This window comes from Eleutherodactylus coqui, chromosome 6 (genome assembly GCF_035609145.1).
Source record: "Eleutherodactylus coqui strain aEleCoq1 chromosome 6, aEleCoq1.hap1, whole genome shotgun sequence".
In the NCBI taxonomy this organism is placed as follows: Eukaryota; Metazoa; Chordata; class Amphibia; order Anura; family Eleutherodactylidae; genus Eleutherodactylus; species Eleutherodactylus coqui.
In genome coordinates this window covers 229,874,875-229,900,684 of record NC_089842.1, presented here as the reverse complement: position 1 = coordinate 229,900,684, position 25,810 = coordinate 229,874,875, and the positions used below count along the sequence as shown (strand labels likewise).

The 25,810-nt window shown below is 46.5% G+C and overlaps 1 protein-coding gene across 4 annotated transcripts in view; it reads right to left on the bottom strand.

The window, feature by feature from the left end:
* The window catches only part of IGSF9 (immunoglobulin superfamily member 9), a 114,504-nt gene that overhangs the window by 21,638 nt on the left and 67,056 nt on the right, over positions 1 to 25,810 (bottom strand). For 2 of the 4 annotated variants that reach the window (XM_066609073.1, XM_066609076.1), the window contains exons 8-17: positions 19,081 to 19,226; positions 18,750 to 18,892; positions 17,931 to 18,071; positions 17,733 to 17,849; positions 17,224 to 17,374; positions 13,326 to 13,449; positions 9,014 to 9,189; positions 8,624 to 8,874; positions 4,221 to 4,305; positions 467 to 640 (exon numbers count right to left, since the gene is read on the bottom strand). In XM_066609073.1, coding sequence (XP_066465170.1) covers positions 467 to 640; positions 4,221 to 4,305; positions 8,624 to 8,874; positions 9,014 to 9,189; positions 13,326 to 13,449; positions 17,224 to 17,374; positions 17,733 to 17,849; positions 17,931 to 18,071; positions 18,750 to 18,892; positions 19,081 to 19,226 — 1,508 coding nt within the window. The remainder of the gene's footprint in view (positions 1 to 466; positions 641 to 4,220; positions 4,306 to 8,623; positions 8,875 to 9,013; positions 9,190 to 13,325; positions 13,450 to 17,223; positions 17,375 to 17,732; positions 17,850 to 17,930; positions 18,072 to 18,749; positions 18,893 to 19,080; positions 19,227 to 25,810) is intronic. The other 2 variants (XM_066609075.1, XM_066609074.1) reach the window with 2 other exon arrangements.

The window sequence follows — 25,810 nt, the reverse complement described above, 5'->3', positions numbered from 1 at the left end:
GCTGATATCCAGCATGTTGGGTGAAGTGAAGAAGTCTTGAGAAATAAGGGTCAACACTGGAAATGTTGAGTCTTCACCTAAAGAGGATGTATTTGTCAATAAAAGTTTAAAACTTCTGATAATTGGACTTCAGTAACCATAGAAACATCTAACTAGGAGAACTAAAAACACTGAAGTAGAAAACTGTGTAAAAACCTAAATTTGAGTTAAAACCTTTGGCCATGACTGTAGACCCGTCTCTTCAAAAGCATCTCATGGACTCAACTCAACAGTCCGCTCTCCAAAACCCAAACCCTACAGTCCTGCCTATATGTTCCCCTCTAGCCTCCTTCTGCCACATGTCTGCAGAGGATCAGGATGGGGCGTGCGATGTACCCTCATCCTCATCGTACAAGTTACTAAGTGAAGGTTTGATGTAGGGGGCATCTCACTTGTAGCTAGTCGGATGGTTCTTCTGTCATCTTACCTTGCTGCCTTCGCTTGCGCCTTCGTCTGGCTCTGCGCCGGTTCATCAAACAGGCCACTATGGTGCTGAGGATAATTGCCAGGGTAAGGAAACAGACACCCCCGACTACACCGGCCATCAGGGACTTCTGCTGGACCTCGGGATGCTCTGTCTGCGAGGGGTATACCTTCATCCCTGTATAACAGCGGCACAGGACATTAGTGGCCAAGTCCGTCTCACCACATAGAGATAAGAAACATGTGAGGGTTGGGGGAATTCTATGGCTTGCGCCCACCTTAGAGGGGTAATATATAATACATATAGAGAAAAACATGAATTCCGACAGGTGACCAAAATATCATGTAATACCCTGTGTTTCACACTTTTGGAGGATGCAGCCAGGCCTTGTGATGGGGGACAATGGGGTGTCAGTACTCGGTGGGGTGTACTTAGAACAGTGTTTCCCAACATTCTCAGCCTCCTGGCACCCCTGGGCAAAAGTTTATACTATTGGCATTCCTACCAAAACTTTTTTCCAGCAATATCACGAGTGATAGCGCCTCCCTTTCTGCTCCCACACAGAATTCTGGCTCCTTCCGATTTCATAAAGGTAACAATCCCTCTTTAATGGCCCCCAAAATTAATTATGCCGCCTTTTCTGCCCCCATAAAAGTGACAATGCCCATTTACTGGCCCAACGCCCCTGGCTGGTTCTCACAGTACACTGGGGTGCCACGGCAGCCCAGTCGGAAATCATTAACTTAGGATGTGCTGGACAGCCTACCTGATCTAATAGTATGGGCATCAGTAACGGGCTGCATGGTGCACTACACGTAACTGTATGACTGGCCCCTGTAGGAGCCTTATCTGTGTGCGAGTAGATCTCGTCAGCCGCCTCCAGTTATTAGTACATTAGTGACTTTCAGTAACCCTCATCTTGGGCGCCGGCCAGAGGTTCATGCAGCAAATATGCCCTGGGAGGGCGGTGGGAGCCGGGAGCTCCGTCTGTTCCCACTGCTTTAGGAAGTCTTTATTAAATCCTTATTTTTCTATCTGATGCATAAAATTCAATGTATATAGAAGTCAGAGTGGCAAACATGGAGCTTGTTAAATATCATTACCCATAATGCCACGGTGCAAATACTTCCACTACAATCCCAAATCCTGCAATTATTTTACAAGACTCTTGTATGGCCGGGTCGCAACTTCCTACACTAAGGTCCATGTTAGAATTGGAAGTGTGGGACAGAACAAGAACAGTAGTGGAGGGGGTACCGATACCGAATTTAACCCTTTAAGAACGTGTATTTGGCACTGGTACTATATAATGTACTGGAAAACTTTCAAAAAATTCTAAGTGGAGTGAAATGAAGAAAAAGCTAAATTCCGCCATCTTGAGGGGGTGGGCGTTGTTTCTACAGTCCGCACGCTGCAGCAGAAATGACCTGATAGCTCTATTCTGCGGGTTGGTACAATTACTACGATACCAAATTTATATAGTTTCTTGCTGTACTACTTTCACAAAACAAGATATCTTTGAGAAAAAATTAAATTATTTTCTGCCGCCTTCTTCTGACAGCCATAACTTTTTTTATTTTTGCATCGACATAGCTGTGTGAGGCTCATTTTATTGCAGGACGTCCCGTAGTTTTTATTGGTACCATTTTGGAGTACATACGACTTTTTGATCGCTTTTTATTGGATTTTTTCTTGGAGACGGACGGGGTGACCAAAAATGTGCAATTTCAGCGTTATGTTAAATAGGCAGTGATACCAAATAGGTTTTTGTTTTTGATTTTTTTGATTTTTTTATTATAGAAATGGGAAAAAGGTTTTTCACATTTTTACATCCTTTTATTTTTCCTAATAATTAACAAATATTGTTTTACTAATTTTAACTTTTTTTTTTTAGCCCACATAGGGGGACTTGAACTTGCAATTATTATTTCAGAAGGCCCCAGGCTGCCATGGCAACCGAACAGCACCTCACAATCACATCACAGGGGGGCTATTCGGGACCCCTGAACTTCAATTGGCAGATTTAAATGCCGCTGTCAGAACGGATAGTGGCATTTAACCCTTTTCAATCCAATTTGTATCTTGGTTTTCCTAGGGGGCTTACTTTTTTTCTGCCGTTATACAATGGCGCTATCTGCTGGCTAAAGCCAGTACTGCACGAAGTGATACATTGGATAGGCTCCGACAGCAGAGAGGCTGGCAATATACAGTAAGAGAACCCCGACGGATGTCTTCCAACATCGGAGCTGTACAGCCTTAAATCATAATGTCTTCAGACGTCAGACAGTGGATTGGAAAGGGTTAAAGGGTTAACAGCCATGATCAGGGTTCGCGCTGATCATGGCTGTAACCGGTGGGTTTCAGCTGTATGAAACAGCCAGCACCTGCATTGTATGAAGCGGGATCGGCTCCCGACCCCCTCCATACAAACCCAGAATGCACAGGACGTAACTGTATGTCCCGTGTCATTGAAGGGTTAAAGGGGTTTTCCAGGACTAAGATATTTAAGGGCCACTCCCTTTTTTTTTCATTCACTATGTATCTATCCGCCAGTATATATAAGTGAGCTGGTGTTACCTTGGTTAGTTATTGCTTTCTGTCTGAATCTTCCGGACCCTTTTTCCTCAGCTGGTCATGTGATCTCACTTCTGAGCAGCTCACATCTACTTGGGGTTATGTACTCATATTCTAGTTAGTTTTTCAGTCTGTGTGATGCTGTTATATGACCCCTACCACAGAAACTGCCTATAGGGGGACATAGACACTCCTGTTACAGTAGTGATGATGATCACACAGATCTTGTCACACCGGTATAATAGAGGAGATCACAGCTCATCCTACCGACTGTATACTTATGGAATGTAGCTTATTTAGGTGAATATAGAAGGTAATGATAATTTAACTGTCCACCCAGCAGACAGAAATGGTACAGCCTCTGGCTAATGCATATGCTGGCTGACAAGCATCAGATAGGGGGCTGCACTGTATGGAAGTGACTGCATTACACAGAGGTGACAATCAGGTGAGAGGGGCTGGAATGAAAAAATGTGAATAGCCTTTTAATGACCTATCCTCAGGACAGGTCATCAACTTTAACAACTATTGCGGCATGTGCATAGCGCCCTCTACAGCAGATGTCAGCTGTAACATACTGCAGCACCTAAGTGGTTTTACAGTGGGAGAGGGCTCTCTCTGTAAAACCATTGATGATGGGTTAAAGGACTGAAATACCATGGGTTGCCAATGTGTTACCATGGCAACTGAGGGCCTAACAATGGCTCCATACAGACCCCACACTTGGCGGATGTACATATTATGGGGATACTAAAATGTGTGTCAGGCTTTGTTCACACTAGCAATAGTATGTTCGGGTTTTTTTTTAGCTCAGACATAAGAGCAGAGGAACGCGAAAAAACCTTGAGATGCCGGATCTGGGACATGTCTGGTGCCTGATGGATGCACTAACCCTAATTTGTGCTGAAGACTTTAATGCAAACTATAGGGCCGGCTGCAGCGTTGGGATGCAGCACCATCTAGTGGCAAATTCCATTAGTACAGTTTAAAGTGTTAGAAAGACAAAACTGATGAAAACTTTCTAATTTATGACAAATTGCACCATGTATGGTCTGTGTGGCCGTGAGCTTCATGATGGATTTGCTGCCACGTACGCCAGAGGTGCGCAATTTGTATTTATTATTTACTGGAACCACTTACTGAGCGGACATTATTATAACCAACAGGTATGTCCTCCACTTACCTGCTGTGGAAATATTCACAGAATTACTGGGATCGCTGATGTAATCGCCAGCAAACGCCACCAGGCGGAACTCGTACATGGCGTCCTGCAAAACAAGTTGTACTTTACTTCAGGGTTATGTTTTCCATGTATTATAAAAGGGGTGCTAGTGGGGTTAATGGAGGGGTCCCAGTGTCATTCCTACACCAGGGGCCCAGACTGCGTGATATAAGCGAGGCGCAGACATGACTGGCCCATAGGGCGAAAGATGGCCTGGAGAAAGACATCTTACGTGTAGATGGCAGAACCGCTACTGAACAACGAAGCTGCACCTCCAGGGTGACGTTACTGGTATCACCACGTCTGAGTCCATGAGGTCTCAGGCAGTTTTATGGATTCACCACAGTCTCTTCTTATAGAGTCGGGGACTCCAGACTGCGGGCTGAATCTGGCCTGGGGACATCAACCATCCGGACTCCACAGACCTGTCATCATACATGCATTGGAGGAGGGCAGTGCTGGGCATTGTATGTGGTGGCAACTAGAAGTGAGGAGGACCCACCAGTAGGAAGTCTGTATAGGTCTTTTTTGTCTAACGTGGGGTCTGGATAAGTTTAAAAGTCTGAATCAATTTAGGGGTCTGGTTTGGGGTGTGAATGAGTTTAGTTATCTGAATGAGTTCAAAGGCAGGATCTGGAGTTTAAAAAAAGTTTAGGGGGTCTGGTCTGGGAGTCTGAATACATTCAGGGGTCTGGGCATCTGAATGAATTTAGAAGCCTCGGGATCTGAATGAGTTTAGAGGGTCTGGTTTGGGATCTGAATGAGTTTATGGGTCTAAATGAGTTTAGGGGTCTGGTCTGGGGTCTGAATGAGTTTAGTGGTCTAGGGATCTAAAGCGGTTAAGGGGTCTGGTCTGGGGTCAAAATGAGTTTAGTGGTCTAATGATCTGAATGAGTTTAGGGGTCTGGTCTAGGGATCTGAATGAATTTAGTAGTCTGGTTTGGGATCTGAATGAGTTTAGTGGTGTGGGTTGAATACGTTTAGGGATCCAGTCTGGGGATCTGAATGAGTTTAGGGATGTGGTCTGGGATCTGAATGAGTTTATGGGTCTAAATGAGTTTAGTGGTCTAGGAATCTGAAGCGGTTTAGGGGTCTGGTCTGGGGATCTGAATGAGTTTAGGGATGTGGTCTGGGGGTCTGAATGAGTTTAAAGGGTCTGGTCAGGGGGTTTGAATGAGTTTAGGTATCTGGTCTGGGGTCTCAATGAGTTTAGGGGTCTGGTCTAGGGGTCTTAATGAGTTTAGAGGGTCTGGTCTAGGGGTCTTAATGAGTTTAGAGGGTTTGGTCTAGGAGTGAGTTTAGAAGTCTGGTCTGGGATCTGAATGAGTTTAAGGGGTCTTAATTTTGGGGTCCGGTTTTCCTACTAACATGTAATAATAAATGTTAATATCCGACATCTTTCTTGTTGGTGTTTAGTTTGGACCTTTATCTGACGCCAGGCCAAGGTAAGTGGACCTTTCCAAGAACTAGTTGATCACTAGTTAGGGGGCCTCGTGTGACACAGAGTGTTAAGGCAGCAGTATGCAGTCCTAAGCTCTCGCTCACGACCTGAAGGTTGCAAATTTAATCCCCGCAGGCTTCAGCTAGTCGGCTCAAGCTTGACTCAGCCTTCCACCCTCAGAGGTCGGTAAAATGAGTACCCAGCTTGTTGGGGGGTAATAAACAAATTACCTGAAAGTGCTGCGGAATAAGTTGGCGCTATACCAATAACAAGTCCCTTCCGCCCATTACTCCTATTTTAAAGTATCTCATTTTACGTGGTGCCATATGGAGCAGTATATGGTGGCACACTGTGTGCCTAAAGAACCTCAGGGACTTTTTGGGTCACTGTAAGGCTCTGTGTGCATGAACCCATAGCTGGGTTCACACAGGGCGGATTTACTGCAAAATTTACAGTAGCAGCAAAGTGGATGAGATTTTGAAAATCTCATCCACAAGCTGCGGAAATAATCCGCACGAAACCCTGTGCAGAAATTGACATGCGGTGAGGAATTCAATTGCACAGCATGTCAATTGTATCGCCGTTTCCACTGCGGAATTCACCTCTTCTCAATGAGGGGGTGAATTCTGCACAGGAATACATGAGAAAACCCGCTTCATAATCCAAATGGTGTGGGCTTTGAGGCAGGCTTTCTGCTGTGGACATTCTGCTGCAAATCATCCCCCGTGTGGACTCAGCCTTAAAGGGATTTTTCAGTGTAGAAATGGATGGCGCACTGCTAGGATAGGCCATTACTTCCTGATCGATGGAGGGCCCCCACTGATCCTCAGAATGACGGCGCCTCAGTTTTACTCGAATAGGGTTGTAATGCAGTTGCTTGCAACGTGGATCGCGGAAAGCGGAAATGACGAAGGGTTCTCTGTTTGTTCACTCTTTGGATCGCTAAGGATTCTAAGACACCATCATATCCCCACTGCTAAAGAAGCCGACTCTGGATGTCACTGATGCTGCCAACTACCGACCCATCTCAAATCTCCCCTTCATCTCCAAACTACTAGAACACCTGGTTTACTCCCGCCTTGTAAGCTATCTATCAGAGCACTCTCTCCTAGACCCCCTACAAATCGAGGGGCGATTACTCCCTACTGATCCTCCTCGACCTCTCCGCAGTATTTGACACTGTTGACCACAAACTCCTCCTCAGTATGCTTCGCTCCATTGGCCTAAAGGACACTGCCCTCTCCTGGTTCTCTTCCTACCTATCTGATGGCTCTTTCAGTGTCTCCTTTGCTGGCTCTACCTCCCCTCCTCTTCCCCTTGCTGTTGGGGTCCCCCAGGGCTCGGTCCTCGGCCCCCTCCTTTTCTCTATCTACACAGCCTCTATTGGACAAATCATCCGTAGATTTGGCCTCCAATACCACCTCTACGCTGACGACACCCAGCTATACACCTCTGCCCGTGACATCTCTGCACCTTTCCTCCAAAACATCACCAACTGTCTGTCCGCTGTCTCTAACACTATGTCCTCTCTACCTAAAACTAAACCTCTCTAAAACTGACCTACTGGTATTTCCACCCTCCACTAACCGACCTCCTCCTGACATCTCCATCTCAGTGTGTGGCGCCACCATAACTCCCAGACAGCATGCCCGCTGCCTTGGGGTCATATTTGACTCTGATCTATCATTTACCCCCTACATCCAATCTCTGGCCCGAACATGTCAGCTGCACCTCAAGAACATCGCAAGAATCTGCTCTTTTCTCACTGTGGACTCGCTAAAAACGCTTACTGTTGCCCTCATCCACTCCCGGCTCGATTATTGCAACTCGTTGCTGATCGGCCTCCCCTGCACCAGAGTCTACCCCCTCCAATCCATCCTGAATGCGGCAGCCAGGCTCATCTTCCTGTCCAGCCGCTACTCGGACCCCTCTGCCCTGTGCCGGTCACTGCACAGGCTGCCCGTTAAATACAGACTTCAATTTAAACTCGCCACCTTCATCCACAAAGCCCTCCACAGTGCAGCGCCCCCCAATATAGCCTCCCTCATCCACAGCGCAGCGCCCCGCTATATCGCCTCCCTCATCTCAATCCATCACCCAGCCCGGGCTCTCCGCTCTGCTAACTAAAACAGACTGAGTGCCCCTTTAATTCGAACTTCTCATTCCCGCCTCCAAGACTTCTCCAGAGCAGCACCGGTCCTCTGGAACGCACTACCAAAGGCTACCCGGGTGATCCAGGACTCGCAGAACTTCAGGCGTGCTCTAAAAACGCACCTCTTCAGGGAGGCATACCACATTCCCTAAACAAACCCCTCTGTACTCCGCCTGATAACATGCTCCCTGACCTACTGACTGCAATCCCTGCTAGCCATCATAAACCGCTCCTGCAGTCATACTGTTTCTGCCGTCACACGGCCAAATGTCTGACCATTGTCTGTGTATATCACCCCTCACTGTCCACCTCGCCATACCGCGCACATCTCCAGCCCCTTTACCCTCTGTATCACCCCATTACTTGTAGTATGTAAGCTCGTTGGAGCAGGACCCGCACCCCTATTGTTTCCATCAACTGATTACTATATGTAACCGTGGTTCTGTAATGTTTGTACTTTTGTCTTTCTGTATCCCCCCTGTCTATGTAAGCGCTGCGGAATATGTTGGCGCTATACAAATAAAGTTTATTATTATTAGAGGTGAGACCCCCACATATCGTAATTTTATGGCGCATCCAATGAATATCCATTTAATGCAAGACAGCTGGTTGGGTGATAGTGGGCCAAAACAACAACTACTCCACTGACCACCCCTGTATGCCATTGGCCTCCTCTGCCATAGGGGCATTGTGCACTAACCAATCGGATTCCAGTGCTTGTTACTGATCACGGATATACCATCTTCCGCTTCCCCTGCGCCAGTTCCTCACCTTAACCAGTCCGGGAACGAGCAGCTCGGTCTGCGTTGTGGGTATGGCATCATCAAGGAGCTCCCAGTCTCCCTCGTCCCGCCGGCACTCTAGGCCATATCCACGTACAGGATACAAGGATCGCAGAGGCGGTGCCCATGTCAGCAGCACTCCACGGGATGTCTCGTTGGCAGCCAGGAAGCGAGGAGGGGTGAGGGTATCTCTAGAGTCTGTGGTGGGTACAGGAGGAGGCAATGTGGTGGGTGGAACACCTGAGAGGCCAAAATAGTAGTGATTATTGAAGAAGGAGAAAGAGGTTAGAAGTGGTAAGACGGAAAGAGGGGGCGCCACCGGCAACGAGGAAAGCAGACAGACAGCAGAGGAGGTTTCTTCTCTCTTCCGTATACTCACTGAGAGGAGACGCGGTCACGATCTCGCTGAACGGCCCGCTCCCCAGCTTGTTCTGAGACAAGACGCTGAACTGGTAGGGGTTGTCCGCCTGCAGGTTCTCCACCACAAGGGAGCTGGCTCCAACCGGCGCCGAAAGGGAGATCCATTCATGGTGACCGTGTGACAGCCGCTTTACCCTGGCAGCAACACAAGAGACATCCAGCAAGTATTAGAGACAAGCAGGAGACGGCTGCTGCCGGGGAGAGTCAGAGTACAATGTCATGACCGTAGTCTGTTCTTAAAGGGAGACTCCAAATAAACCTCAAAGAACCACTCCTGACGTGTCGCTTTCAGTAATGCTTGCTTCCCCTAAGAACTGTCTTTTCAGAGAATTCTGCATCGGGTTCTTCTGTTACTCCTCTGAGAAATTTCTGAATAAACTGACAATTGGGTGTGACTCTTCTCCTTGTCAAAGGGGCGTGTCTCTAAACAGTCTAGCATTGTCAGCACTGACTGGACCGTGCCACATTTCCAGGAGGAATAACAGAGGAACGCCCCAATGCAGAGTTCCAAAATATGCCACAGATTTCTTAGTTCACGGGGAAAGAAAGTTTTTATTAAAACAGACAAGTCAGGAGAGATGATGGGTCCTGTATGACGATGTTAAGCAACCTTCTGATAAATTGTTGATAAAGTAGATCTGCTTGCTGCTACTGAATGGAATCCTTTATTACTTACTTCACAGAATGAGGCCTGGCTGTGGACACATACCGTTATTAGCCATGTTCTATTATACTCTGACACACCTTCAAAATGACTGATTATCACAGGATGGGGGAGAAAGTCACATCCTCATATATATCCTCTTTGTCAAAAACAATCCCAGCCCGAGAAGAAGTCGTCATTTTGCTGTAAAACTTGGCATGCAGTTCCATCTCAGGCAGATATGCTTGGGGTGAGCGCCTCAATCCTGTCTTTGCTGTGGAGCGGCACACTGCCCCCTGCTGGTGTGATGGTCTGGGGGAACATCGCATACGACAGTCGGTCCCCCCTAGTAGTGGTACGAGGGACAATGACAGCTCAGCGATATGTCCAGGACATCCAGCAGCCACATGTGTTCCTCTCATGGCGGCTTCCAAGAGGCAACAGGATAATGCTCAGCCGCACACACAAGGGGGTCACAGGAGCCCCCACAACATTGTCACACTTCTGTGGCTGCCCAGTCACCAACTTCCACAGCCTACACGTTTGCACAATCCAGAGGCTCAGTTACAGCAAATGTGGAGCGATATGTGGCAGGATATCAAATGGAACCCGTATACCTCCATGCCCCCCATATCACATCTTGTATCCAAGCTAAAGGCGGTACACCAGGGTACTAGAGCCTCTTTGCCCACCTGTATCACATCTTGTATCCAAGCTAGAGGCGGTACAACAGGGTACTAGAGCCTCCATGTCCCCCATATCACATCTTGTATCCAAGCTGGAGGTGGTACAACAGGGTACTAGAGCCTCCATGCCTGCTGGCATCACATCTTGTATCTAAGCTGGAGGTGGTACAACAGGCCACTGGAGCCTCCATGCCCCCCGTATCACATCTTGTATCCAAGCTAGAGGCGGTACAACAGGGTACTAGAGCCTCCATGCCCACCCGTATCACACCTTGTATTCAAGCTAGAGGCGATAAAACAGGGTACTAGAGCCTCCATGCCTGCAGTATCACATCTTGTATAGAAGCTAAAGGCAGTACAACAGGGTACTAGAGCCTCCATGCCCCGCATATCACATTTTGTATCCAAGCTAGAGGCGGTACAACAGGGTACTAGAGCCTCCATGCCCCGCATATCACATTTTGTATCCAAGCTAGAGGCGGTACAACAGGGTACTAGAGCCTCCATGCCTGCCTGTATCACATTTTGTATCCAAGCTAGAGGCGGTACAACAGGGTACTAGAGCCTCCATGCCTGCCTGTATCACATCTTGTATCCAAGCTAGAGGCGGTACAACAGGGTACTAGAGCCTCTATACACACACATACTCCTTCTAGGGAAGGGATTTTATTTACAATAACTGTACATAATAAAGGTTCCTACTACAAGGAGCAAGCAGAGGTTTTGACACCGGTGATGAACTGATAGACAATATATCTTTTTCCCATTATGAAAGGACTACTTCTTGCTATAAACAGTCGGTCCGGTCTGATCGCTACCATGGGGACCCATCCAAGAAATCATTAGAGGGGTTCACATCTAACAAGCATGGCAGGAGGGTCCCCGGTAACAGATGAAGCACGGTGGACGCGGCACTCCTCTATCTTTGTATTGGTAGTGCATGGCTGTTTTAGACACTACAAGCTGCTCTGATTGGCCAGTGCCGTTCACATGAGTAGTGCTGCCCAATCAGAGTAGCTTGTAGTGTCTTAAGGCACCTTTACACGGAACCAGTAATTGCCCAACGTATCGCTGGAAACAGTGAATGTGAACAATAGGTGTGTACAAGCGTCCGCCAACGGGGCACCGAGCACCGAATCACTGACTTGTCAGAGTCCCGTCATTCTTAGCTCACCTCCACACCAGGCGACGGTCGGCCGGTGCAAACCGGAGCGGCTCAATCTGTGGATGGAGAGCAGAACCATCCCAACCCTCCTCGCCTCCATTCACAGAACGACTATCTCTCCTGTGTGAAAGCGATAGTCGTTGGGAAGTCATTTGGGCCCTAATGCGTCTGACAGTTGTCCCGTGTAAGAAGAGGTGCTGCGGCCATCTTGGTTTGTCCAGGATCGGAGGGTCGCTGTAACCACAAGACTGAACATACTCCCCATTTTGGATTCGCAGAGAGCCCCTTTTAAACACATATATGTTGCACAAAATAACTGGGGGCCATTTCACACGGCAGAGGAGCGACCATCCAGAGGAGCGACCATCCAGAGGAGCAACCATCCAGAGGAGCAACCATCCAGAGGAGCAACCATCCAGTAGTGACCAACTTCTGTCCGGTGGTCTGTAGAGGCGTATCAGGAATTAACGCCTTCTACCTCCGTCCGGACGCAAGATGGAAGTGGCATTTAAATAACAGTTTTTGAAATATTGAAGAATTAAAATTGTACAAGCCCTTCCTGCGAGGCTCCAGACCTCTGACGATGGGAAATGACCCCAGACACGCATGTAGTCTACGTTCACCACACACACGGTTAGGAGGACACGTTAGAGAGATGCATCTGATTTACACATATTTATGACATTCATAAAGCGAAAGAATGAGGATTCACCACATGCAGCGTCCACAAAACCGCATTACTTCAGTCCATACTGGGCACAGCGCTGTACAATCTATAGTGGCTGTGTCTGATATAGCAGCTCAATCCCATTCATTTGAACAGGACTGACCTGCTCACAGTCAGCTGATCGGTGGGGATCACGAGTGGCAGACCCTAACCCATCAACTATTGCTGACCTATCCTGAGGAGAAGTCATTACCACTGCAGTCCTGGAAAAACCCCTTTGGGGCACGTTCACACATGGTGGAGATGCTGCAAATATAACACAGTGGAAATTTCCGCATCAGAAACTGTTGCAAAATTCACACCATTGGTGCCGATATTGACTCGCAATCATCTGTGTAAAAAGAAAAATAGTAACAGAAAACCCCTTTGTATGAAAAAAAAGTTTGAAAAAAAGTTCCATTAAAAAAAAAGGATTTTGTGTAAAAGGGGGGAAAAAACGAAAAAAAATAATAAAAAATTTCGTATTGCCGTAACCAAACTGATTGGCAGAAAATATGTATCATGTCATTTATGCTGTTTGATTAACGCTGTAAAAACAAAAAAAATTTCAGAATTTAGGTGTATTTTCTCCCGGCTCTCAAAAACAAATTAAAAACAGTTCTACAATACATTATATGGACCCAAAAATGGTGCTACGCAAACAACAAGCCCTCTTCAAGGCCGGCTTCACACCGTTACAGTCCATAATAATGCTGCGTAATTAACGAACCGAAGCTGATGAGGCCACAGGCACGTAGCACCGGTGCCTCATACCTCACGGACGTAACCATAAGACGACCAGGGGCTGAGCAAACATGTATCAGGTAGAGACCTGCAAAAATAGGAACTGCAATCTTACAGATTTTCACAAATTTAGTTAAAAGTAAAAAAAAAAACATTTTTCATGTTTTTTTTTATTTTGCTGTCATCTGTGGCTTATGTGGTTGTAACAAAATGAGAATAGATCTCTAAGCAGTGGTGCAGATTGGTGACGCTGCGTTTGATGCATCCCGGGCCGCCATGTATGACCATAGATACATCTCTGTGCTATGTTAGTAGAAGAAGACTCACAGCGGAGCATACCAAACGCTGAACCTCTGGAAGTAACCTCCATCGAAGCCGGCCGCCCAGGAGATGTTCACTGCCGATACCAGCGGCTGCGCCGACACGTTGCTCACCGCATGGGGGCTGGTGCCTGCAAAGAGTGGGAATCGTCACAGCAGTTGTGTCATACAGGGAAAAAACACTGATGGGAGGAGCTTAAAAACCTAGATCAATTAAAAAATATTTTTATCATAAGATGACATTATTCACATCTCGCTAGAGCCTCACAGCGGGAGCGTTCTCTGCCATATGCCACTATGGCGCTCTACGGATGTACATGCTGCCCATTGACTGCAATGTTAGTAATACTATGCGGTATGAGAGAGACTTTGCGGTGGCACGGCTGTAGAGGCATTTTCCTATACAATAAAAGGTACACCACCACATAGAAGAGCACGCTTTCAGCCTCTGTATATGGCGGCCTGTGGATATGTGTGGCATATGCATCAGAGAAGCCGAATGTCTTCCATAACAGGGTGTCAATGTAGCCTAAGAGACTCCTTTGTTGCTTTTCCATTATATACACTGAGTGGTGCCTTTACTAGAGCCCCCGGCCCTCTCATGATTGGCACTTCACTGTATGAACATATTCCCCGTGACCCCGGTGTGCAGCATAAAAACACGAAAAGAGTTTTCCGTGGATCAGTTGCAGTGTCAATCCCATTAGATGGAAAATCCAGCGATCTGAGCGACTTCCAACGAGGCCGGGTCATCAGTGCTAGACTAGCCGGGGCCTCACTGCCAACCGTGGAGGATTTTCTCGCGTAACGGTGCGGAGAGCATACCGAAAATAGCAAGGTCAAGGAAAACATCCAAGGGATCCTATAAACGGAAATAACTCATCACCAAAAGGGGTCAGAGGAGGATGTCAGGAATCGTTCTGACCAACAGGCTCTACACAGTCAGCGAATACAACGCTGGTGCTCCAACTAACACACAACTCGCCATTTCTTAGCACGGATGGGCAGATGACTAGCTCCAGTGCCAATGGAACGACGAGACTCCAGGGGGGCAAAAGAGCTCAAAACTTGTATCATTTAGCAGCAGAAAAACCTCTTCTGTTAGATGGATCGACATATCTGTTGCCCCGTGCTGATGGGAGTTCAGAATTTGGTGCAGGCAGCATGAATCGCTGACCCCTTCCTGTCAGCTGGTCAGAACATGTCAGACCGCCATCTAATCTGTCGCAACTACAAGAAGCTTCCTGTCCGCGGGGGCCGATATTCCTGCAGAACGGTTTCATCAACTAGAGGGATCTACACCACGACGAACTGCTGCTGATCTGAAGGACAGAAGAGTCTAGATGGGGGTCTCTAATAAAGGGGCCACTCAGTGTACATCATGAATATATTTCACTCTGTTGCATTCTGAATGGTTTTGGCTTTTTTGTCGTACATCACCTAGAAAAAAAGTGTTAGTTTTACATCGCAGTTTCCTAGAAGAACATTCTCAGGCCATGTTCACACAGGGGGGGGATTTGCCACAGATTTTTCATGCGGACCCTCTACACAGAAAATCCGCTTCCTTTACAGTAGCAGTAAGGTGGATGAGATTTCCAAGATCTGATCCACACACTGCAGAGCAAATCTACACAAAACATGAGGAAATTGACATGCGGTGCAGATTTTAACCCCTTAAGGACCGCCCCTTTTTCCTTTTATTTATCCACTGCCTTAGCTGCCTGCAGGTTGTTTTTTGCGGGACGAGTTGTATTTACCAGTGTTACTATGTAATGTACTATATGATGTACTAAAAAAAAATTTAAAAAACTCTAACTGGAGTGAAATGGAAAAAAAAAACAAAGTTCTGCCATCTCTGATGGGGAGGGGTTCTGTTTCTACGGCATACACACTGCAGCAAAAAATGACCTGATACCTTTATTCTGTGGGTCCGTAAGATTACTACCGTGTTTCCCCAAAAATAAGACAGTGTCTTATATTAATTTTTATTCAAAAAGGTTTCATTTTTTTACATGTATAGCTGCCTGGACATTACTTAAATTGACTTTTTTTTATTAACTGTTAGCAGGGCTTAATTTTGGAGTAGGGCTTATATGTCAAGCATCCTCAAAAAGCCTGAAAAATAATTTTGCATCCTCAAAAATTCTGGAAAATCATGCTATGTCTTATTTTCAGGGGGTGTCTTATTTTCAGGGAAACGGGGTACCATACCAAACAGAGTTTTTTTATGTAATACATTTAAAATACACAATATCTTTGGGAACAAAAAATATTTAATGCCACCCCTACTTTTATTTTTTTTGGGGGGGGACTTCCATAGTTGTAGTTTCAATTGCTACCACTGGAATATATACAACCTTTTGATTACTTTTTATTAAAGTTTTTCTTGGTCATGGGGTGACCAAAAAAGCACAATTTTGGTGTTATTTTTTTTTTTTTCTGAAGATGTTCACAGTGCGAGGTAAATAATGCATTAGGCCGCCTGCAGACGGCCGGGTCACAGCGAGACCCGACCCGAGCACCTGCAGAGAGCACCGCGAGCTCACCCGCTCCCGCAGCTCCGGCTCCTTTCATGTGCCGGCTGCCGGGCAGCCGGCGCATGCGCAGAGCAGGGCCAGCGGCTGTGAGTGACGTTTCTGGGCGGGGCTCTGCGAGAGTTAGAACATGCCGCGGTTTGTTTGCTGCGCGTGATTTCGCACATACAAACCGCGGCCGTCTGCATAGGATTGCGTATTGTAATGCAATCCTATGGCAGCTTCCAGGGGCGGAAATTCTACGGGGAATCCCGCCGCAGAATTTCCGCCCGTCTGCAGGCGGCCTTACTCTGATAGATCCAACTTTTAGGAACGCAGCGATACCAAATAGGTTTGTTTTTTGGTTTTTTTTTTTTAACTTAGATTCTTTTATTATAAATATGGCAAAAGGAAGGGGTGTTTTAAACTTTTATTACCTTTTATTTATTTTAATACTTAATTTACTTACTTTTTTTAAACTGATTTTTACATTTTTTTAACCCCCAGAGGGAACAAGAACTTGTGATGGGTTGATCGCTACCGCAGTATGCTGTACTAACACAGTATTACATTACACCCCGATCTGATGCTACAGGCATGACTTAATAGGCAACCTGCTATGGCAGCCCTGAAGGCCCACGGCTGATATGGCAACCAAACGACACCCTAGAATCTCATCGCGGGGAACCATACAGGACCCCCAAACATTGATTCAAGCATTTGAATGCCGCTGTCATAATTGACGCTGGCATTTAAAGAGTTAACAGTTGTGCTCAGCATGCGTGCGGATTGTAGCCTTTACTGGTGAGTGTCGGCTGTAAGAAACAGGGGACACCTGCATTGTATGGAGTGAATCACCCCAACCCCCCCCCCCTCCATACAAATCCCCAACCACAGGATGTAATCTGCAGCAGGTCAATTACAGAACCTTAATTAGGTGGTAGCGTCACACTAAGGGCTTATTCGGACAACCGTATATCAGCCGGGTATTCAAGCCGGCCGATATACGGTGTCTCTTTCTGCAGGGGGAGGAGGCTGGAAGAGCCAGGAGCAGTGCTCTGAGCTCCCGCCCCCCTCTGCCTCCTCTCTACCCCCCTCCGCCCCTCTGCACTATTTGCAATGAGGGGAGGCGGGACGGGGTGGAGCTAATTCCCGGAACTTATCCCCACCTCCTGCAGAGGGGCGAAGGGGGGTGGAGAGGAGGGGGAGAGGGGGCGGGAGCTTAGTGCACTGCTCGTGGCTCTTCCAGCCTCCTCCCCCTGCAGAGAGGGACGCCGTATATTGGCCGGCGTGAATACGTGGCCGATATACGGTCGTCTGAATAAACCCTAAAATCCGCTGCAGAGGCTGCAGACTTTCTTTGACTACTGAATGCACAAGACGATGACTTACCCAAAACGTAGATGGCGGTGCGCGCACTGATGCTTGCCACATCGTTGGCTGCGGTGCACTCCCATTCGCCATGTTCCTCCTTGGTGAGTGGTCGAAATATCAAACTGCTATTAGCATCCATCTGAGCGATACTTTTTCCAGGGAATCCCAACTGCAGGACGAAAGGACTGCTCTTAGTGGAATAGTCAATAGATGAGGCAAGCCATCTTGCCATAAAGCAATCACGGCGCTTGCAGCGTCTCTCTAAGCTGTTGCAGCCGGAGAAGGGTTCTAAAGGCAGGTGGAAACATACTAGGAAATCGTGGTGGAAAACCTGCTGCGGGCCGCAAGAGGACTGCAGCTTAAAGATCCAGCAAAGAATGAGTTAATATTATAATGTCCAGCTGCGACCCATCCACACAGACTGGAGGGGCAAATGGCATCAAAAACATCCCTACCATAGGGTTTTGATGATTAGCGGCCCATACTTAATGCAGATCGATGTATATTTCGGCGTTGCTCTGTCTTACCTTCATCCAGCTGATGGCAGGGAGAGGGTCCCCTGTGGCCGAGCAAGGAACAACAAGCTCTCTCCCAACATCCTGGAAGTACTCTTCCTTCGGGGTATCGATGAATGATGGAGGATCCTATTGACATGAGAAGCAGTGAGACAAAAAGAACAGATACATATATACTGACAGTATCCACTGCCTGCTGGTGTACTGTACCTTTAAAATAACCACTGTGGGCAGTGACACCCCGGTTGTGCCGTAGCTGTTATATGGGGTACATGTGTATGTGCCGGGAGCATCGTCATTACCCATGGCTACCATGATAGAGCCGTCTTCTTGCGAATGCCATCCAGGGAACTAGGAGAAAGGGACGAGTATATAGTATTGGTATAAGAAAACATGAGATCAGCACACCTTAAAGTAGGTAGTCACAGCCCCGCCCCCTGCTGATGACATCACTGATATAATGACATGTGCTCAGACACCTTATACTAGAGTGACATCATCTATTGCTGCTGACAACCAGATATATATCATGTCCAAAAAGTAGTCAAAGCCCCGCCCCCAGCTGATGACATCACTGATATAATGACATGTGCTCAGACATGAGATCCACACACCTTATACTAGAGTGACATCATCTATAACTGCTGACAACCAGATATATATCATGTCCAAAAAGTAGTCAAAGCCCCGCCCCCTGCTGATGACATCACTGACATAATGACATGTGCTCAGACAGGAGATCCACACACCTTATACTAGAGTGACATCATCTATTACTGCTGACAACCAGATATATATCATGTCCAAAAAGTAGTCAAAGCCCCACCCCCTGGTGATGACATCACTGACATAATGACATGTGCTCAGACATGAGATCCACACACCTTATACTAGAGTGACATCATCTATTACTGCTGACAACCAGATATATATCATGTCCAAAAAGTAGTCAAAGCCCCGCCCCCTGCTGATGACATCACATCTATTGGTGACAACTCCTATACTATGTCCACTCTGCAGGGTTTATACCTTGTCGAGAGCTAGAGGAGCGCCATCCTTGGTCCAGTTAACAAATAACAATGGCGGGTTGGCTCTGGTGGGGCATCGGATCACACCCCTCATTCCGATGGGCAGGAAGGTTTCTGGGGGCATGTCAGTCACGTAGGCGGGATCTAAAAATAAAATGTAAGAAAGCCAATGTCATAGGCTGCAGCGCGTTTAGGTTGGGACCATCCAGGCAGCGCATTTATCAAGTGGCTATAGTGGTTTTCAGGAGTCTACTGTACACTACATCTCCCACAACGCAGCGCAGCAGAGCCAAGTGTGTCCAGGGTCAGAGGATTGGGGATCTGGTACGTACGCAGGACCGTGAGGTAGGCAGAGGCGGACGGAGACTTCCACAGCCCGTTGCTGGGGATGCAGGTGTACCTCCCAGAATCCTCTGGGGTTACTTGCTGTAGCAGGAAACTCCCATCCACCAGGATCCGAACCCGAGACTGGAGGCGGCTGCAAAAACAATGGAGGACAGTCTATTAGGAGGGCAGACAGTATCACATGGGACAGGATTAGATACACAGCTCAGCACACAGTATCACACAGGACAGGATTAGATACACAGCCCAGCAGACAGTATCACACAGGACAGGATTAGATACACAGCTCAGCAGACAGTATCACACAGGATAGGATTAGATACACAGCTCAGCAGACAGTATCACACAGGATAGGATTAGATACACAGCTCAGCAGACAGTATCACACAGGATAGGATTAGATACACAGCTCAGCAGACAGTATCACACAGGATAGGATTAGATACACAGCTCAGCAGACAGTATCACAAAGGACAGGATTAGATACACAGCTAAGCAGACAGTATCACACAGGATAGGATTAGATACACAGCTCAGCAGACAGTATCACACAGGACAGGATTAGATACACAGCTCAGTAGACAGTATCACACAGGATAGGATTAGATACACAGCTCAGCAGACAGTATCACACAGGATAGGATTAGATACACAGCTCAGCAGGCAGTATCACACAGGATAGGATTAGATACACAGCTCAGCAGACAGTAACACACAGGACAGGATTAGATACACAGCTCAGTAGACAGTATCACACAGGATAGGATTAGATACACAGCTCAGCAGACAGTATCACACAGGATAGGATTAGATACACAGCTCAGCAGGCAGTATCACACAGGATAGGATTAGATACACAGCTCAGCACAGTATCACACAGGATAGGATTAGATAGACAGCGCAGCAGACAGTATCACACAGTATAGGATTAGATACACAGCTCAGCAGACAGTATCACACAGGATAGGATTAGATACATAGCTCAGCGGACAGTATCACACAGGATAGGATTAGATACATGGCTCAGCACACAGTATCATACAGGATAGGATTAGATACACAACTCAGCAGACAGTATCACAAAGGGTAGGATTAGATACACAGCTCAGCAGACAGTATCACACAGGACAGGATTAGATACACAGCTCAGCACACAGTATCATACAGGACAGGATTAGATACAGAGCTCAGCAGACAGTATCATACAGGACAGGATTAGATACACAGCTCAGCAGACAGTATCATACAGGACAGGATTAGATACACAGCTCAGCACACAGTATCATACAGGACAGGATTAGATACACGACTCAGCAGACAGTATCACACAGGATAGGATTAGATACACAGCTGAGCAGACAGTATCACACAGGATAGGATTAGATACACAGCTCAGCAGGCAGTATCACACAGGATAGGATGAGATACACAGCTCAGCAGACAGTATCACACAGGATAGGATTAGATACACAGCTCAGCACAGTATCACACAGGATAGGATTAGATACACAGTGCAGCAGACAGTATCACACAGTATAGGATTAGATACACAGCTCAGCAGACAGTATCACAAAGGACAGGATTAGATACACAGCTCAGCAGACAGTATCACACAGGATAGGATTAGATACACAGCTCAGCAGACAGTATCACACAGGACAGGATTAGATACACAGCTCAGTAGACAGTATCACACAGGATAGGATTAGATACACAGCTCAGCAGACAGTATCACACAGGATAGGATTAGATACACAGCTCAGCAGGCAGTATCACACAGGATAGGATTAGATACACAGCTCAGCAGACAGTAACACACAGGACAGGATTAGATACACAGCTCAGTAGACAGTATCACACAGGATAGGATTAGATACACAGCTCAGCAGACAGTATCACACAGGATAGGATTAGATACACAGCTCAGCAGGCAGTATCACACAGGATAGGATTAGATACACAGCTCAGCACAGTATCACACAGGATAGGATTAGATAGACAGCGCAGCAGACAGTATCACACAGTATAGGATTAGATACACAGCTCAGCAGACAGTATCACACAGGATAGGATTAGATACATAGCTCAGCGGACAGTATCACACAGGATAGGATTAGATACATGGCTCAGCACACAGTATCATACAGGATAGGATTAGATACACAACTCAGCAGACAGTATCACAAAGGGTAGGATTAGATACACAGCTCAGCAGACAGTATCACACAGGACAGGATTAGATACACAGCTCAGCACACAGTATCATACAGGACAGGATTAGATACAGAGCTCAGCAGACAGTATCATACAGGACAGGATTAGATACACAGCTCAGCAGACAGTATCATACAGGACAGGATTAGATACACAGCTCAGCACACAGTATCATACAGGACAGGATTAGATACACGACTCAGCAGACAGTATCACACAGGATAGGATTAGATACACAGCTGAGCAGACAGTATCACACAGGATAGGATTAGATACACAGCTCAGCAGGCAGTATCACACAGGATAGGATGAGATACACAGCTCAGCAGACAGTATCACACAGGATAGGATTAGATACACAGCTCAGCACAGTATCACACAGGATAGGATTAGATACACAGTGCAGCAGACAGTATCACACAGTATAGGATTAGATACACAGCTCAGCAGACAGTATCACACAGGATAGGATTAGATACATGGCTCAGCAGACAGTATCACACAGGATAGGATTAGATACACAGCTCAGCAGACAGTATCACACAGGATAGGATTAGATACACGGCTCAGCACACAGTATCATACAGGATAGGATTAGATACACAGCTCAGCACACAGTATCATACAGGATAGGATTAGATACACAGCTCAGCAGACAGTATCACAAAGGGTAGGATTAGATACACAGCTCAGCAGACAGTATCACATAGGATAGGATTAGATACACAGCTCAGCAGACAGTATCACACATAATAGAATTAGATACACAGCTCAGCAGGCAGTAACACACAGGACAGGATTAGATACGCAGCTCAGCAGACAGTATCACACAGGATAGGATTAGATACACAGCTCAGCAGACAGTATCACACAGGATAGGATTAGATACACAGCTCAGCAGACAGGATCACACAGGATAGGATTAGATACACGGCTCAGCACACAGTATCACACAGGACAGGATGAGATACACGGCTCAGCACACAGTATCACACAGGACAGGATTAGATACACAGCTCAGCAGATGGTATCATACAGGACAGGATTAGATACACAGCTCAGCAGATGGTATCATACAGGACAGGATTAGATACACAGCTCAGCAGACAGTATCACACAGGACAGGATTAGATACACAGCTCAGCACACAGTATCATACAGGACAGGATTAGATACAGAGCTCAGCAGACAGTATCATACAGGACAGGATTAGATACACAGCTCAGCAGACAGTATCATACAGGACAGGATTAGATACACAGCTCAGCAGACAGTATCATACAGGACAGGATTAGATACACGGCTCAGCAGACAGTAACACACAGGACAGGATTAGATACACAGCTTAGCAGACAGTATCATACAGGATAGGATTAGATACACAGCACAGCAGACAGTATCATACAGGATAGGATTGGATACACAGCTCAGCAGACAGTATCATACAGGATAGGATTAGATACACAGCTCAGCAGACAGTATTACAAAGGACAGGATTAGATACACAGCTCAGCACACAGTATCATACAGGATAGGATTAGATACACCGCGCAGCAGACAGTATCACACAGGATAGGATTAGATACACAGCTCAGCAGACAGTATCACACAGGATAGGATTAGATACACAGCTCAGCAGACAGGATCACACAGGATAGGATTAGATACACAGCGCAGCAGACGGTATCACACAGGATAGGATTAGATACACAGCTCAGCAGACAGTATCACACAGGATAGGATTAGATACACAGCTCAGCAGACAGTATCACAAAGGACAGGATTAGATACACAGATCAGCAGTCGGTATCACACAGGATAGGATTAGATACACAGCTCAGCAGACAGTAACACACAGGACAGGATTAGATACACAGCTCAGCAGACAGTATCACACAGGATAGGATTAGATACACAGCTCAGCAGACAGTATCACACAGGATAGGATTAGATACACAGCTCAGCAGGCAGTATCACACAGGATAGGATGAGATACACAGCTCAGCAGACAGTATCACACAGGATAGGATTAGATACACAGCTCAGCACAGTATCACACAGGATAGGATTAGATAGACAGCGCAGCAGACAGTATCACACAGTATAGGATTAGATACACAGCTCAGCAGACAGTATCACACAGGATAGGATTAGATACATAGCTCAGCGGACAGTATCACACAGGATAGGATTAGATACATGGCTCAGCAGGCAGTATCACACAGGATAGGATTAGATACACAGCTCAGCAGACAGTATCACACAGGATAGGATTAGATACACGGCTCAGCAGACAGTATCACACGGGATAGGATTAGATACACGGCTCAGCACACAGTATCATACAGGATAGGAATAGATACACAGCTCAGCACACAGTATCATACAGGATAGGATTAGATACACAACTCAGCAGACAGTATCACAAAGGGTAGGATTAGATACACATCTCAGCAGACAGTATCACACAGGACAGGATTAGATACACAGCTCAGCACACAGTATCATACAGGACAGGATTAGATACAGAGCTCAGCAGACAGTATCATACAGGACAGGATTAGATACACAGCTCAGCAGACAGTATCATACAGGACAGGATTAGATACACAGCTCAGCACACAGTATCATACAGGACAGGATTAGATACACGACTCAGCAGACAGTAACACACAGGATAGGATTAGATACACAGCTCAGCAGACAGTATCATACAGGATAGGATTAGATACACAGCACAGCAGACAGTATCATACAGGATAGGATTGGATACACAGCTCAGCAGACAGTATCACACATGATAGGATTAGATACACAGCTCAGCAGACAGTATCACACAGGACAGGATTAGATACACAGCTCAGCAGACAGTATCACACAGGATAGGATTAGATACACAGCTCAGCACACAGTATCATACAGGATAGGATTAGATACACCGCGCAGCAGACAGTATCACACAGGATAGGATTAGATATACAGCTCAGCAGACAGTATCACACAGGACAGGATTAGATACACAGCTCAGCAGACAGTATCACACGGGATAGGATTAGATACACAGCTCAGAACACAGTATCATACAGGATAGGATTAGATACACAGCGCAGCAGACAGTATCACAAAGGATAGGATTAGATACACAGCTCAGCAGACAGTATCACAGAGGATAGGATTAGATACACAGCTCAGCAGACAGTGTAACACATGATAGGATCAGATACACAGCTCAGCAGACAGTATCACACAGGATAGGATTAGATACAAAGCTCAGCAGACAGTATCACACAGGACAGGATTAGATACACAGATCAGCAGACAGTATCACACAGGATAGGATTAGATACACAGCTCAGCAGACAGTATCACACAGGATAGGATTAGATACACAGCTCAGCAGACAGTATCACAAAGGACAGGATTAGATACACAGATCAGCAGTCGGTATCACACAGGATAGGATTAGATACACAGCTCAGCAGACAGTAACACACAGGACAGGATTAGATACACAGCTCAGTAGACAGTATCACACAGGATAGGATTAGATACACAGCTGAGCAGACAGTATCACACAGGATAGGATTAGATACACAGCTCAGCAGGCAGTATCACACAGGATAGGATGAGATACACAGCTCAGCAGACAGTATCACACAGGATAGGATTAGATACACAGCTCAGCACAGTATCACACAGGATAGGATTAGATACACAGTGCAGCAGACAGTATCACACAGTATAGGATTAGATACACAGTTCAGCAGACAGTATCACACAGGATAGGATTAGATACATGGCTCAGCAGACAGTATCACACAGGATAGGATTAGATACACAGCTCAGCAGACAGTATCACACAGGATAGGATTAGATACACGGCTCAGCACACAGTATCATACAGGATAGGATTAGATACACAGCTCAGCACACAGTATCATACAGGATAGGATTAGATACACAGCTCAGCAGACAGTATCACAAAGGGTAGGATTAGATACACAGCTCAGCAGACAGTATCACATAGGATAGGATTAGATACACAGCTCAGCAGACAGTATCACACATAATAGAATTAGATACACAGCTCAGCAGGCAGTAACACACAGGACAGGATTAGATGCACAGCTCAGCAGACAGTATCACACAGGATAGGATTAGATACACAGCTCAGCAGACAGTATCACACAGGATAGGATTAGATACACAGCTCAGCAGACAGGATCACACAGGATAGGATTAGATACACGGCTCAGCACACAGTATCACACAGGACAGGATGAGATACACGGCTCAGCACACAGTATCACACAGGACAGGATTAGATACACAGCTCAGCAGATGGTATCATACAGGACAGGATTAGATACACAGCTCAGCAGATGGTATCATACAGGACAGGATTAGATACACAGCTCAGCAGACAGTATCACACAGGACAGGATTAGATACACAGCTCAGCACACAGTATCATACAGGACAGGATTAGATACAGAGCTCAGC